This window comes from Diprion similis, chromosome 8 (genome assembly GCF_021155765.1).
Source record: "Diprion similis isolate iyDipSimi1 chromosome 8, iyDipSimi1.1, whole genome shotgun sequence".
Classification (NCBI taxonomy): Eukaryota; Metazoa; Arthropoda; class Insecta; order Hymenoptera; family Diprionidae; genus Diprion; species Diprion similis.
This window is the reverse complement of record NC_060112.1, coordinates 27,268,385-27,284,747: the sequence shown is the minus strand read 5'-3', so window position 1 is coordinate 27,284,747 and position 16,363 is coordinate 27,268,385. Positions and strand designations below refer to the sequence as shown.

General features: G+C 37.3%; 2 protein-coding genes across 4 annotated transcripts; both read left to right on the top strand.

The window, feature by feature from the left end:
- The first annotated feature begins 295 nt into the window (after positions 1-295).
- Positions 296-7,703, top strand: LOC124409826 (asparagine synthetase [glutamine-hydrolyzing]). 3 transcript variants are annotated; one of them, XM_046887705.1, is made up of 10 exons: positions 296-525; positions 2,506-2,647; positions 4,022-4,147; positions 4,335-4,571; positions 4,867-5,044; positions 5,169-5,398; positions 5,740-5,867; positions 6,476-6,765; positions 7,172-7,406; positions 7,543-7,703. In XM_046887705.1, exons 2-10 carry the CDS (start codon positions 2,525-2,527, stop codon positions 7,670-7,672), a joined length of 1,677 nt encoding a protein of 558 aa, XP_046743661.1. In that variant the 5' UTR covers positions 296-525; positions 2,506-2,524; the 3' UTR covers positions 7,673-7,703. The 3 variants fall into 3 exon arrangements, with proteins under 3 accessions (XP_046743661.1, XP_046743660.1, XP_046743662.1); XM_046887704.1 differs by lacking the exon at positions 296-525 and adding an exon at positions 757-1,082; XM_046887706.1 differs by lacking the exon at positions 296-525 and having other exon boundaries at positions 2,525-2,647; positions 4,027-4,147.
- A 2,155-nt stretch (positions 7,704-9,858) lies between these two features.
- On the top strand, positions 9,859-16,050 carry LOC124409062 (polypeptide N-acetylgalactosaminyltransferase 35A-like). The gene is made up of 7 exons (XM_046886456.1): positions 9,859-9,990; positions 10,455-10,806; positions 11,705-12,386; positions 12,939-13,056; positions 13,246-13,734; positions 13,825-13,956; positions 14,654-16,050. The coding sequence occupies exons 2-7, from the start codon at positions 10,455-10,457 to the stop codon at positions 14,813-14,815; spliced, it is 1,935 nt and encodes a 644-aa protein (XP_046742412.1). The 5' UTR covers positions 9,859-9,990; the 3' UTR covers positions 14,816-16,050.
- Positions 16,051-16,363: the final 313 nt, after the last annotated feature.

Sequence of the window (16,363 nt, the reverse complement as noted above, 5' to 3'; positions counted from 1 at the left end):
TGAGTACCGAGTACCGTCTACGGATGGGGGATGAAAAAGTGACTATTGATTAGAAAGAGAGGGAGTTAGGTTTGAGCCTGGTTCTATCGTTATCCTTTGCATAGTCGGATGAGCCGGATACTCGGTATACTCAGTAGGAGAAAAACAAAATGTAATCGGAAACTCGCATTTTCTACTTCTAACTAGAAGTCACATCGCCATTGGGTGATATCAACGGGATCCGCAGTCTATCCGTCATGTCTGATCGAATCCATACGTGCGCCTATGTTATGAAAATTCTTTACCAGTCGCCTTTCACCAATGGACGTAACCTGCCATTAAAAGCTCTGTCCGTTAGCTCCATTCGGAATCAGTGCCACGTGCAGCCGCAGTGTGCGTCGGAGTGTTTCTTGACATTAGCACGATCACTTAGATCGCATTAAAATTGCAATCGGTTCCAAAGTGAACACAATACACGACTACTATCAAAGATCCTTGAATTTCAACCCACTTCTCTTTCCAGTATACACTAACAAATTACCACGCGTAAGTAGAATAATTTATAATGTATGATTGAGATCATCTATGATAATTCTATATTCTTCAGTCAACGTCGGGTGCAAAAATTCTGTCCGAAATACAGTAGAACGGTAACCAATATTCAAATGAGCATGCTAGATAGATCATATGAATTCAAACCAATTTGAATTTTATGTTATGGAGCTTCCAAAATGTGTTTTCGATCAATTCGATTTGAAATGGCGGTTTAGTATCAGTGCCACGTGCAGTTGCAGTGTGCGTCGGAGTGTTTCTTTACATCCCCGCCCCACTAACTCCGGGTTATCGTGTGACATTAAAATTGCAACGCCACGACTTACATAATTTCTGTACACGTATCTGCATTTCCGGTCTCCAAAACATCACTTGCACTCGTGCCGTGATTATTAATGCACACTGCATCTGCTAAGTTATAAATCTGATGCAACCTACTTGTAATCAGATGCAATCGGTTTCAAGTGAACACAATATAAGCATTACTATCAAATATCCTTGACTTACACTCCGCTTCTCTTTCAAATACACACTCATAAATCGCACGACACGTAAGTTGGAATTTCAGAGTTATGAAAAATTTAATAAGGCTCCGTTATTGGGACTCGTTGCATATCTTACGTGACAAATCTGCTTCGCTTTTTCGGTTAACGTAACTCCACAGAAATAATTTTTTAACCCCGACTGGGTGCATGTCGTTTCTGCCAATAAGTCGCTGCGTGGGATCAAGTCGGTTAATGATGCATTTTTGTGTATACCCAGAATATCCTATAGGATATACCTGTCAATTAAATATTCCGGAGACTTGTGTCGTCCAACGTTTTTCCGTGGCTCGAAGACCAGATAATTACCATGATTTGAGTGCAGCAACAAACTGTTCTTCTGTCATTGTTATATAGCCAGTAGTACCCGGATACTGTGATCGTGAGGTGTTGCGAGAGTTGATTTCACATTATTCGAATATTGGTAGCCTATTATGCGGAATGGAAGAGCATATTATGTACTTAAAAAGCCAGAACTTGGTCTTTTCTGCCCGCGTGTGCTCTCTACATTAAAATTAGTGAAAATTCACAGTAGGTATAAATCACTGGAAAAACTCAGTGCATATACACTGACGACTCAGTTATTTTTCACTGACATTTCACTGATTTTCAGTGTATATGGGGCGTTTCACGCCAAATCGGACGGTTTGAAAAATGTTGATTTTTTATTTCCACACGATTTCAATATTTTTTAGTACCTCTCAAAAAAGCGTTTCTCATAAATTTTTTGATTACTTGTTAAAAAAATATTAAATTAAAAAAAAAAAATTGGCGCAAGTACAGTTTTGCCTCTAGTCCTAGTAAAATATAGTTAATTTGATGTTGAAAGTCTTTTTGTACGAGTAAATAAATAAATTTGTCAAGTTTGTTAATTTTGAAAAAATTTGCAAAATTTTCAGTAGAGTCCACTCTGCTCGCCGTACCTCGATACGTTATCACGGCACCGGACTTTAATCGTATAAACCGGTATTGATAGTCGGTTCTTACTGTCTAAGCTCGAAAAATAATTCGTTTCACATGACGACACCACACAATGTATTCGTTAAATCAGTACTGTAGGAACACATTTTTCAGTCACTACAAATATCCAACAGCTTTCCCGTTGCTTGCGTTAATAGGCCATCGAAATTGGCTTGATTCGCGCAACAACTATTTATTCATTAAATTTAGAAACCATATACAATTTTGTCCAAAAAAATTAAAGTTTTAGAGATTATTGTGAAACTTACGTGTTGGCAATGGTAAATGATCCATTCTCTTGAAATTAGGTAGTCTAAAATTCACAGGTACCTTATAACCCTCATTGTACTATTTTTTTTTATTTGGATGATCGATTTCGTTGAAAAATCTATCTTTGTACCTAGAAGCTCGTTAGTAATTTCTCGATAAATCTGTTTTCCCTTGCATTAATAAAAGAAATTCGATCGCTCAGTAAGCCCCACCTTTTGGAAATGTGTGGAATCTGGGCTGTATTCGGCTTCAACAAGGATGCCATCCAACATCTTAGTAACTTTACTAAAATCAGCCACCGAGGGCCAGATGCGATGAGAGTTGAATCCACCAGCATAATTAAGGTAATGTCAATGTAATTTCAATTCTACATTTCCATTATATACTTGCACATATTTTACCTATGTACGGGGTCATTTACTGAATACTGGCCACAAATGCAACTGACGCAGTCAATTTCGGACCTAAGTCCGAATAAGCGTCCCTTCATCACTGAAGGGTCGTGCGGCCAGTACTCAACAAAAGTATCTATAAGTAGCAAAGTAGGTTTTATCGCAATGAAGTGTGTAATTAAACACTTGACTTCCGAACGCATAAGATAGGTATGGGTATATGAAGACAATCACACTCATGCAAATTGAATTTTATTACACTAATCAACACGTTGGAAGGATTAATTATAGATGCAGATATATAGGGTAGATGCACCCTCTTAGACCAACGTCCAACGTTGCGGTACAGCGCCGGATTGACACGGGACCGGATCGACTCCGACGCGCCTGGCTGCGGCATGCCCCGGCTCCGCCCGACGACGCACAATACGGCACTTTAAGTGTTTAATAACAAGGAGGCAAACGTGGTCTTTTCGGGCCGAGCGTAAGTTTGCAATCTGAGTCCCAAGTAAGCACGCATACCAGCCGAAGGCAAGTATGCTTGTGCGAGCCGTAGACGAATATTGCAAATACGCGAGGCAAAAAGTCCTTTGCCTTCATGTTGCAGACGGTACTTTATATAACGAGAGCATGTTATTTCGCGTTTTTTCACGAAACACGAAATTGAGATTATAGGGTCGCGAAATGTCAGATCGGTTCACTGTCCATGTCGCGATAGCGCATGAAAGCTGTACAGAAATGACCACTTTTAAGTCCTAGGAGTTAAAAGTGGTCGTTTCAGAACTCCGCGCATGCGCATGCGCAGACTCACTGGACCGTCATAGAACCGGGTACTTTGTGTACGGAAAACATCCATGAGAAACGCATAAAACGTGCTCGCGTTATACAAAATTATTTAAAATAGAGTTTTCAAACACTAAAAGTACTGTACTGTGCGTCACCGGGCGAGGCCGCGGCACAGACGGAGTCTTGCCGATCCCGCGCTGTAGCGCAACGTCGGGCACTGGCCTTTTTGACCACTTCAATGCCATCTATGGCCATCCATTTATCCATTTGTGGCCATATCAATTACATGTAAATACGGAAGTGGCCCTAAGTGGTACATAACTTTATTAAATCAGCTTTGATCATTGTTAACATTGCGGGTAAGTTTTCGTGATGAATTCAGTAATTAGATGGATTTGTAGTATATATTACAAGCAAATGAAACATTTCGGAAGGGGGCCAAAGGTGGTGCCTGGCCACAAACTGTGCTTCTTACGCTACCATTATTACAAAAGATTTTTCATCAACAATGCTGCTATAACACAAATACTGTGATTTCAGAATGGTCTGCTTGGTTTCCATAGGCTTACCATCATTGATAGTCTCTATGGAATGCAACCTATGCGTCTACATAAATACCCTCATCTTATTCTGTTGTGTAATGGTGAAATTTACAACTTTCAAAAGGTGAGCACTCGCCCAAAATTTCATCATAGTTTTGTAACGACAAGGAAGTATGGTATCTTTTCAGGAATATATTACATAGGCAACAAATTATCTACATACATATATACAAAAAATTTTATGAAACAGTTGACGGCCGTGGTATGAATATTTCATTATCATTGTTTAACTAAGTTTTAATATCACACAGTTACAGGCACAGGGCAAATATCAATACGAGACTTCTTGTGACGTAGAGTCAATCCTGCACTCTTATCAAATCCATGGGGCAGATACCACCGTTCGTTCCTTAGATGGTGTTTTTGCATTTTGCTTAGTAGATATGGAAAAAAAAAAGTTACTAGTAGCCAGGGATCCGTACGGTGTCAGACCACTGTTTAAATTACACAGTGATAGCGGAATGCTTGGTCTGTGTTCTGAGAGTAAAGTACGTATATTTGCCGACTTTTTAAATAACTACGTGTATGCGATCCATTGAAGTGGCTTCTGATTGATGACACCTTTCTAAAAGTCTAAGGATTCAATTGTTTAGTATATGACAAATCATTGAGAAAACTCTCACTTTTGATTGCTACAGCGCATTGAACAATTCAGTTAAAAATATGCTTTTATTCTGCTTCAACTGGTATTAATACTTTGATACTTACAAACGATGCACATGGAGCGAGTTGATTTTACAGAAACAAAAATATTTTTCAACTAAATTGGAATGTTTTGTTCAGGGTCTTATGGGTTTAATCGAAACGATGAATGGAGGCTTGGGAAAATTGGAGCCATTTCCTCCTGGTCATTACGAAGAGTACTCAATTTTGGAAGATGGGTCCGTTGAATTATTAAGAAGAATACAGTACCACAAACCTGGTGATAAGCCAAGTTTTAACGTGCACGTGCCTTGGGAAAGTGTGTTGACTTGTAGATAATTATTGTTTTTGATCCCTATTTTACGTAGCTTCGTTTGCAAATTCATACTGCAATACAGGTTTGTGATATTCTAACATTTTATAATGGAGATATTGATGTATAGGACTGAGTTCACCAGATGTTTGTGAGAATATCAGAACTCTTGTACATGGCGCGATTGAGAAACGTCTGATAGCTGACAGACGGATTGGTTGTTTATTATCTGGTGGCCTTGATTCAAGTTTAGTGGCTGCGTTAGTGACCAAACTAGCTAAGGAAAATAATTTTCCGTACAAAATTCAAAGCTTTTCAATTGGCATGGGTGAGAGTCCAGATGTTCTAGCAGCCCGACAGGTAATGGCAGGAGCAAAGACGTAATTACTATTTCGACCCTCAATCACTACACTGGTATGATTTCGCAACAGTAAAATTTATCATCTTCTGTAACAATATGAGAGTCAGGTAGAAGTCGTTTATCTCCATTACCTTCGACATGCAATCCAGGTCTATCGAATAAGCTGGTAGCATTGTCTCGGGTGACCGTGCCCTAGGAAATAATTGGTTTTAACCAAAGTTGTGCTATTATGACATTAAAAATTCCTATGTCCTACCAGTGTAGTGTAAAAAATGACGGTGCGCGGTAGGAGTGTGGCAATTAAGGGTTTCATACGTGACTCATACGACATTGGTAATAGGTTGCAAATCATATTGGCTCTGATCATCATGAAATAAGCTTTACACCAGAGGACGTTGCCGAAGTTTTGGACGATGTTATTAATCTGCTAGAAACATACGATATCACCACAGTACGAGCTTCCATAGGGTAAAGTGATGCATCAAATCTGATAATCATTTTTCACACAAACGGTATATTTCATCAAAGATTTTGACAGTTCCCGTATTGATGTATCAATAATTTTTTGATTATCCATTTGCATACTTGGAATTAGGCAGTAGATGTACAGCGTTGAGTGGAGATATACATATATGAAGATGTTCAGCTTTGGATTAATTTGTCCATCGCACTCAAGGGGGTTCAAGACGGTTCGGGAATAATTTTGTGCACTACACTTACCGATGTGTCTTATGGTATCTTAATGACTACATCTCCAGTGCACCTTACGATTATGTCAAAATATATATAGACCGTCACAATTGTATTGGTGCTGTTTTGTCTACCACTATTGGATTGGTTGATCCATTTCGCAAATCAAGATTTAACTATGCGGTATTGACGTAGTCAATGTAAAATAGAATTGGTATACAATAGAATATCGTAATTTTTCAAGAGCCCTTCACCTCCTCTTACTCGTGTACCAAATTCTGTAAGGTTCGCTTTGGTTAACTCTTTATATACCTTCAATCAACGCTGACAGAACTTACAGTTCTATAGAGAGGAATATCATGGTCTCGATGGTCGTTATTTTACAGAATGTATCTGGTGTCAAGATACATCAAGCAGAATACAGACACAACAGTATTGTTCAGCGGCGAGGGAGCAGACGAAGTTGCACAAGGTTACATCTACTTCCGAGAAGCACCAAGCCCTAAAGATGCACACGATGAGTCCATAAGGCTTCTGCACGATATATATTTGTATGATGGACTACGAGCAGACAGGACTATCAGTGGCCATGGCCTCGAATTGCGTGCACCATTTTTGGACTTGCAATTTACTAATTATTACCTATCATTAGATGCATCTACGAGGCAACCACAAGGTACTGTTTAAGAGATCTGAGGCTAAACAGAATTTCCTTTGGTTCGATTTCCACAAATTTGTCGACCAAAATTTTCAAAACAGTCCTTAAAACTGGAAAGTACAAACATGCCAACATTTTATTTAAATATTTGTGGTTATTGTTTCATAAGAAATTATAATATGTCATGATGAATTGATTGGCACACCTTTTAAAATGGTTTGCATGAACCTATGTTTTGAAGAGACGGTATTCGAGTGGAAAGAGAAAACTTTAGGCATCACAGATTGTTCCAATTGTTTCTATAATTAGAGTATTATTTTTAATACGTACGTCTGATCTGCGGCCAAATAATGCTCAGTTAAACACTTGTATTGCATCCTAAATATTTATAGGACAATTTCTATGTATACGTATGCTTTTGCAGGTGGAGTTGAAAAATATTTGCTACGGACAGCTTTTGATAAGACGGACTTGTTACCCAAAAATATTCTATGGCGACACAAGGAAGCCTTTAGTGATGGCGTAGCTTCCATAAAAAAGTCACTATTCCAAGTCATCCAGGAAATCGTTGATGAACGTGTAACAGACAAAGAACTTGAGGAAGCAGAAGTTATATATCCCCACTGTACTCCAAAAACAAAAGAAGCTCTCTATTACAGGTAACAATTTCTGTTTTTCAAACACATGGATGAGGATACAATTAATGTGCCAGTCAACGAGCTTATATTTGTCAATATTGAACGTAATCCTATGTGATATACTGATGAATAATTATAATTTACTTTTTATATATAGGAAAGTATTTGAGACCCACTACAGAGGACAAGCGGAAAAGTTTGTTCCATATTTCTGGATGCCTCGATGGGTGCAAGGAGTTACTGATCCTTCAGCCAGGTTTATAGCTCATTATGCGGCAGATGTTTAAAAGGAATAAATATGTTTGCACACATCTGTGGAGAAAAATATCTGACGAATTGAATTTATCCCTCAACCTTATTGATGTACCTATATAGTAATAGTATACACAGATTATATTTCAAATGAGTGTGGTTTTAATCGAAATTATTCTTTTTTTTTAACCAATCTAGTCGACTACTTTCAGGCGTGTAGTTCTGAGCAAATATGCAGTCAATCCCAATCCTAGGTCCATGTAATGTTCGAGCACAGATTAAAGTGTTTTCAACAAAATTTTCCAATAGGGTCGAGTTTTTCAACCAACGGTAGAATGGTTTTTGCTATGAACGCAGTCGGACGAATATACAGTTTGATCAAAAGCGTTATTGCAATCAATTATTATACTTTTTGATCTGTCTGTACGCTGCATTTTTGATAGTTCAGACGAAAAATATGGAAAAGTAAAAAAAAAGTTCTAATGGAATCAATATTATGTAGATTTCTACATTTAATTGATGGGATAAAGTTTTTTTGGCGAGAGTTTGGTTTTGTTGACGTCCATATTTTGCTTGAAATTTTATATGAGTTTAGCCGACAAATCATCGCACTAATCTATTTTAATTAATGAAATCACTTGCAGTTCGTCTGTAGATGATTGTAGTGCAGTTGGAATTGTTTGATCGTGAATCACTCTCTGAAAAAAAAAAAAAATTCTAAATGTATCTAGAGCAATAATTAATTTATGCAACTGTTTCCTTCTTCTGATTTATTAAAATTATAAAATTGCAAAGTTGGGGTTATGACGTCATTATTGGACAAAGATATCATTGCAGGATGTTTTAGCGATTATTACAGAGATAAGTAAGAGAATCTTGTAACTAGGAAGTATTAAAGTACTACCTAACTGTTTTAAATATCCCTAGGTGGAAATATTGACAAAGACTATTATTCACAGCATTGAATAATACATATAAATGAATATTGATAAATAATCAGTTTGATTTCACTGGACCTATCGTTTTCGTTCCCTTCATTCGTATTTCGGGTTTTGTTTGCAAAATTACAATTAATTTTGGTTAGGTTTAGGGTCGATAGCGCATGCGTTGCATTTGGCTGAACGAGAGTCGGAAGCTACTTCTTTCTCTCTCGCACACGATATCCTGACATCATGAGCGTACCTTTCGGCGTAAATAAAAATAATAAACTGAGACACCAAGAGGGCCTACCCCCACCACGGTCGTTGCAAGACCTGTATGTAAGACCATGGTTCCGACGTCGCACGACTATGAAGTGTAATTTCTATGACCATACCTATGTCCATGCTATGGAGTATGGAGGGTAGAGAAAAGGAGGCTCAACTCGGTGCTACACGTGATGCCAAAACTCAAAAAAATAGCAACTCTTCTTTTCGTCGCTACGTAGCACCCATAACGCTTTTTCTCGATACATATACATATGTTTGTATATGAAAAAACACAACGCTACCCTCACTCCGAAATGGACGAAAGCGCTGCCATTGACAAGAATTAGAACTATTATTTGCCGAAATTTCGGCCGCAGCTAGCTTCACGCACGAGGCCACGAGGTGCCGAGCGTTCCTTCTCTCTGCTCTCCGTAGTCCATGCTGGGGAAGCTACCAAGCCGTGCTACCACCATAGAGATAGAAGAATAGAGTACGTGAGTCAGCCGATACGACCAGCACGCAATAGAAAGAGAGAGAGCAACTAGGGAGTCTGGTAGTCTTTATCTAAGCACGCATGCGCAGCAGGCGAGTCTCGGTCGCACTCAATACGAAAATATATATAAAAAAATTATGTAATCAGTAGTAAGACTATGAATAGTAGTACTAATATAATTTAAATGAACTAATGAATCTCAAATTTTTCAAGGATATGTAAAGGTGACGATTTTTGACCATAGTGCGATTTTTTGGGGGAAGGCAACACGAAGCAGGTTATGTTTGTGTCAATAACGTTCAACAACTTTGGGCACGCCAGCGCATGCGTGATTAGACAAAGACAACCAGGCTCACTAGTTGCTCTCTCTCTTTCTATCGCGTGCTGGTTTTCACACTTTTCACTTACGTGCGCTCCTATGGCTCACGTACTCTATTCTTATATCTCTATGGCTACCACGGACTTACGTGCTACCAGTAACTGTAGGTAACCTCTACCCTACATTTCCGACTGTCCCTATCGTACTGTAAGGTACTAAGTCCGTGATCGTACTATTCGTACTGTTGCAACAAAAATATGGCCGACCGCCCGCGTTTGACTGTCGGCTTGATTATCAAACTAAGTGACCAAACAACAGTATTCACGTAATTAAACGTAATATATTCCATCCAAGGTAGGTCGCTAAATATTTGTTTACTGTTCACAAAACCCGGTACATACATTCTACAATAATGAATTTCTGGTATTGTTATTCGGAGCTTCGATTGAAGATCATAGTTATTAGTGTGATGTATATACGGACGAATTTTTTTGTTTACATGCGTTATTTATCCCTAATAGGTAGAATATTAAAAAGTTTTCAACTTTAATTTCTCAAAAAATTGTCAGCTAGTAGAATATTATCGTCTCATCTTTATGACAATATTAAACTACGACTAAATTTAGCATGAACAGCCGATTTCGATGTTCATCAATATTTTTCACTGCTGCAAGCACACGTTAGTTTAGGTTTTATTTTGGAGACCTTGAGTAGGATCAAATCACTTGAATTTTGCTTCAACATCAAACACAATAGGTATATTTTCAATTCCTTATTCTATTGTAGGCTTACTAACTCGCTTTTACTACATTTTACAGATGATTTCTACAAGATATTTTTCATTCATCTCTGGCATAGTGATAGCTTCAGTGACATGGACTTTTAGCTTATACTTATATTCAAGATTGTCGCAAAACACAAACATAGCTAATCCTACGATCTATGTGCCAGACTTTGCTCGACCTCTGAAGGAATCTGTGTTCGACCAAAGGTCAAATGATCAACACGAGGCAATTTACATCCAGAATTTCCAAGATAAAATTTATAAGCACCAAGTCAGTGGTAAAGATCCATATAATTACAAAGCCCAAAATGACTTTCAAAATAGCAATAAATTGCTGCAACAATTACAACCGGTCCCAGTTAAGCCAGCAGTCACTGTGGGAGGAGGTAATAAATTCAACAGTATATGAATGTTGACCACAGATTCATATTGTTTGTAATGGAACATGATCAATTGGTCCGTATTGGTCAGGGATGTTTTTTCAATTCCGCAATGAACATATGGGTGACATATTTAATATAATTATATATATATATTTTTATTATTCAGTTTTTCAAAGGTACCAAAAAACATTCCCAAGTTGTTCGCCTGCAAAGACAGATGCTTGTATTAGTAATTCTCAAAAGTCATGAAGCACATTTCAAAAATAATTGTCTTTCAATATAAAAAAAACTTGGAGTAGCTGCATTACAAAAAAATCACTCAGACTTATCAATCCATTTGCTTGGTTTAATTAACTGATTATATACTTCTACATAGTTATGAGATTGCTAACCTGATACAATGGTCTGTCACATAGTTATTATTTATTCAAAGGGATGCCTTGGAGAAATATTTCAATCCTTTCCTCTGCATCCCTACGTTATTGAAACGCTCAACACCATCCCGAAACCGTGTACCGGAGGTTGCATCCGATCAAGAGTGATTGGAAAACTTTCCAATAATAAGTAAATGGATAAATGCAGTACATATTCAATCTTAATTTTGCTTTTCTCTACAGCCAAATCAGAATCTCACTTAACTGAATCCAATAAGTCGTTTGAAAAATCAGGAATTTGAAACGTGAACAAACTTTTTGTATTCATAAATTCTAAAAATCACTATTAGCGGGAAAATGGATTTCGGGAAGGTATTGCCTTCATTGTAATTGAGAAAAAACAAATAATAAATAAATCGGCAAATAACGAATTATTGAGCAAGAAAAAAATTGAAGGAAACGTCACTGTGTAAGGACTTTGAGAAACGTTCCTTGTCAGAATGATTTTTACGTTATCCATGTTTCAGAGCTCGATGAAATTGGCATGGTGAAAAATTTTGAGGAGCAACAGAAAAGAGACGAAGGATACAAGAATTACGCATTTAATGTGTTAGTGTCTGATCAGCTGAGCTTGCATAGAGAAATACCTGACACTCGTCACAAACTTTGCCAATCTTTGGTGTATGAAAAATCATTGCCAAATACCAGCGTAGTGATATGCTTCTACAATGAGCACTACATGACACTATTGAGATCCGTACATTCAGTGGTTGATCAGACTCCGGATAAATTACTGCACGAAATTATTTTGGTAAATGATTGGAGCGACGATGACGCCCTGCATGTCAAATTAGATGCCTATATTAAAGAGCACTTTGAGAAGAAAGTAAGATTGTACAAAACTCAGCGAAGAGAAGGTTTGATCAGGGCAAGAATGTTCGGGGCCAAAAGAGCAACTGGACAGGTGTTGATATTCTTAGACAGTCATATTGAAGTTAACAACATGTGGGTTGAGCCACTACTCTCTAGAATCGCTCAATCAAAAACCATTGTCCCTATGCCCGTGATAGATATTATAAATGCTGATACCTTCCAATATACGGGAAGTCCCTTAGTTAGGGGTGGGTTCAACTGGGGGTTACACTTCAAATGGGACAACTTGCCTGTTGGAACCTTGGTTCATGACGAGGATTTTGTTAAACCAATAAAGTACGCAGTATTCTCGAATAATTGTTAACTTTTCATGCATGGTTTCAACAAATCATCAAACTGTTCTTGAATCATTTTATTAAAAAAAAATATAAAGATCCTGTATGCTTACGAACACAAGTCAGGGCTCGCGATGCTAATTATTATTCAATAAACTTTTGCACTCAAAATGATTCATCCAATCTCAGAATGAACATTCACCTTATGTTAAAGACTGACTTGTATTCTGAATAACGCGTTAATACTTATATATCAAGGTGTTCCAAGTGCTTAAGGTCAATATTTGGTTACTAGCTACCGTCTTCATGCATTATCTGAGAAATCTTGATAGAGGCAATTCTGTCGAGGCCTCTCAAAATTTGCCTTGCTTATGGTGGGACATATTTCAATGCGCGAAGGTGTGTCAAGAAACATTTACTAGGAATGCGCGAAAACGATGGCTAGTGGTCACGATTTGACTGTACAGTAATCCGTCTTCTGTTCTCATATACATATATCAAGTACTTTACGATCGTATTTGAAGATACTTATGTAGAATTTTTATTTTCGAAGATCACCAACCATGGCTGGTGGATTATTTGCAATTGATCGCGAATATTTCACGTATTTAGGAGAGTATGACTCTGGTATGGATATATGGGGAGGTGAAAACTTAGAAATATCATTTAGGGTAAGTAAGGCATTATAAATTTTTCATTGATAGCAAATCATTCGCTAATGATATTTGTGATAATTTATTGTGAATATGTGTACGTCAATGAATTCGATTGCGATTCATCGCAACCTTCCTGGTGAATTGAAAGACAATTTAAATGCTCTATCCATTGTTATTGTCATTATCATTATTATTTTGTCATAGATATGGATGTGTGGAGGTACAATAGAGCTAATCCCGTGTTCACGAGTTGGCCATGTGTTTCGAAGACGTCGACCCTACGGTGGGGATGACCAGCATGATACCATGCTGAAAAACTCGTTGCGCGTTGCTCATGTGTGGATGGATAAGTACAAGGATTACTTTTTGAAGGATGTTAAAAAAATTGATTATGGTGATATTTCGAAGCGTGTTGCACTACGGGAAAAATTGAAGTGTCAAGATTTTTCTTGGTACTTGGAAACAGTTTATCCAGAGTTAACATTGCCGGATGATACAGAGAAACACTTGAAAGATAAATTGGCGAAAGTTAATCAGATACAAATGCAGCCATGGCACTTAAGAAAGAGAAATTACACCGATCAATATCAAATTAGACTGGCTGGCTCTGCTCTTTGTATTCGAAGTGAGAAGGATATTAAGACAAGGGGATCAAAGTTGATATTGACACCATGTTTACGAACTAAATCGCAGGTATATATAACATAAAAGAATGGAAATATGCTCGAACATCAACAAACAAGTACATTATGTGAACTAATTGTGAACTCTTCATTTTCATAGATGTGGTATGAGACAGACAAAAACGAATTAGTACTTGGTCAAATATTGTGTCTAGAAGGGAACGAAAAATGGCCAAGACTTGGAAAGTGTCACGAAATGGGTGGAAACCAGGAATGGCATCACAAAGGGACCGTAAGCTCATATGGAAATATTTTATTTTTTCTATTTAGTAATATTCGATTCATCTGTGTTAGTTACTTGTATGTGTATACCTACTAGCCAAGTGGGAGAACAATATTGAGAAGAAATACTCCAGCAGAGCACGTGTGACACTTTGTAATATGCGATCTTTATGCAAGATCGGATTGTAAAAAAATAGGCCGTGACAATCATCTAATCGTATCGTGATAATAGCCATGAGCGCTTGGCATCTCATACAATGAATAATCGGCTGTGGCCATCAATCCCTTCCTTGGGCTGTCTCATTTATTTGTTCCATAACTGATGAGTTGATTCGTGTGAAAACTAAATATGTAGAACCGAACAGATGTACAGCTTTCTGATATTTCAATAAACGGAACAGCAACAAAGCAATTCCTCGCAGGCTCGAGGCTTTCATGCGTGAAGATGAATAAATGAAGTACTTTTCGAATGCAAAATTCTTTTGCAAGCTGTATAGACACAACATACAGCCTGTAAACGCCTTTGAAACTGTTCTAGCAAATACTGTCACTGCTTCTCACCTCTTAAATGTATTTTTCATAGTTGGCAGTTTCAAAATGTCGGTTATGTGTCATTTATCATTTTAAATTTCTTATTTAAACTTCTTGAAATACACACACTTTTGAAGACGAGGTGATAATACTTAGTAAATGTTTTGTACTTTCAGAAACGTATACCAATATACAATATGGCAGCTGGTACCTGCTTGGGAGTACTTAGCAATAGTACAAATGCACTGGTAACCATGAACCTATGTACAAAGCCTGATATATCCTTGATAAGCTGGGATTTGGTTCGATCTGTGTTAGCCGGACGAATGGATAGATGACACGGGCAAGAAAATCGTAAGAATAAACATAGGCCGAATGAAGATTGGCTAGGGAGAAAGTGGTGAAGAAATTTGTGCTTTGGGATCGACAATGTAATCAAACATGGCACTACCCTCGGATTTCATGCCGCATTATAATATGTTACCTGAGAAAAGCTAGGTATCACGGATATACGCATCGTACATACTCATACAAGCTGATTTTTATATCAATGGTGGCGACACGCTGACGCGGTTCGATTACGAGCAGAGGCTTGATACTTATGCTTGTGTAAGTACGCACCTTCCTATGAAGGTAGATGTGTATTGCAGGACAAAAATTATCTACAATAGCGATATTTTATTCAAGATTTGGTGCGTATCTGTCTATAGAGTCGAGTGTACCACTTCGTAGCACTTACGAATAATGGAAAATATTCGACAGCAAATTAATCAAATATATCTCATCCATTGATTGGAGTCGTTACAAACCGTAAAAACTTGGAAAACAGGATTATTTAAGAAATTCTTGAAATTAAGAAGCTGAAAGATTACGCCGATCCGCAGGCATTACGTATTTCATTGAAAATATCCCACAGAATATTTTCAACATATTAGCACATGTATCCTATTTCTAGACAAGACATTCCAGTATCTCGTAAAGCTCACCCGAAAATTCCAACTGTTTGATTTCTGTGTAAAAGCTAGAGAGACGAAGAGTTTCGTCAATGGGATCATGTGGTTATAGACAATATCGGGAAATAGAGTTCTTGGTTCAAGAATCTGAAACTTTTTATTGTAACTACGCGGAGAAAAAAACATATTAGACTTATGTGTGGGATGGGAATTACGTGAACATAACTTTTTTGAAAGGTACCCTAATTGTGGTATTCGAAAAATTCAAAGAACGTTCTTGAATAAAATTTCAACATACTGACAACAAATTCCACCGCAATCCCCGTAATTTTGACTGCAAAATTACCGACGCCTATGTCACTTCACTATATATTTTTCCGTGTGGCTTATGACTGGTCTGTGTATACTGGTCGGTAACGAGTGAGAAAATGGAAAATATTTCCAAGAAATTATTAAAATACGCTTATTACGTTCGTTCCAACTAAAAATAGATCTGCTGGTCGTGTTGATCATCTTAGTATTAATTATGGTGAAGTATCTGACCAAACCGTGTTTGCTACTGATAATTAATTACAATACAACTGTGTACATTATTTATGTGTAGAAATAATTCGGGTTAGCGAAATCATGTTTTACCTATTAAGTAGTAACTAATTTTGTAAATCAATAAAGGTACGAAAAAGAAGAAAAACCTTGAATAATGATGTTTTTTTTTTGGATGTAACACTTTTATAATTGGTTATATCTTTTAATTCTTCGCGAATGAACTCTGAATGGGATTAAAAGACAAGAAAACTATTAATCATTATGTAGACTGAGTAATTGTTTCAGATATTAATCTGGTATAATGTCTCTTCGGTATATCATCGGTTAAAGTACATTGTGTAATTTATATGGTACTTAATTGTATGTTACACCAATGGACAATAGAAA

Coding starts and splice junctions, on each gene's coding strand:
- LOC124409826 (XM_046887705.1), top strand. CDS start 2,525: ATGTGTGGAATCTGGGCTGTATTCGGCTTCAACAAGGATGCCATCCAA. Junction 2,648..4,021: donor AATCCACCAGCATAATTAAG/GTAATGTCAATG, acceptor CTGTGATTTCAG/AATGGTCTGCTTGGTTTCCA. Junction 5,045..5,168: donor CGTGCACGTGCCTTGGGAAA/GTGTGTTGACTT, acceptor ATTGATGTATAG/GACTGAGTTCACCAGATGTT.
- LOC124409062 (XM_046886456.1), top strand. CDS start 10,455: ATGATTTCTACAAGATATTTTTCATTCATCTCTGGCATAGTGATAGCT. Junction 12,387..12,938: donor GATTTTGTTAAACCAATAAA/GTACGCAGTATT, acceptor TTATTTTCGAAG/ATCACCAACCATGGCTGGTG. Junction 13,735..13,824: donor GTTTACGAACTAAATCGCAG/GTATATATAACA, acceptor TCATTTTCATAG/ATGTGGTATGAGACAGACAA.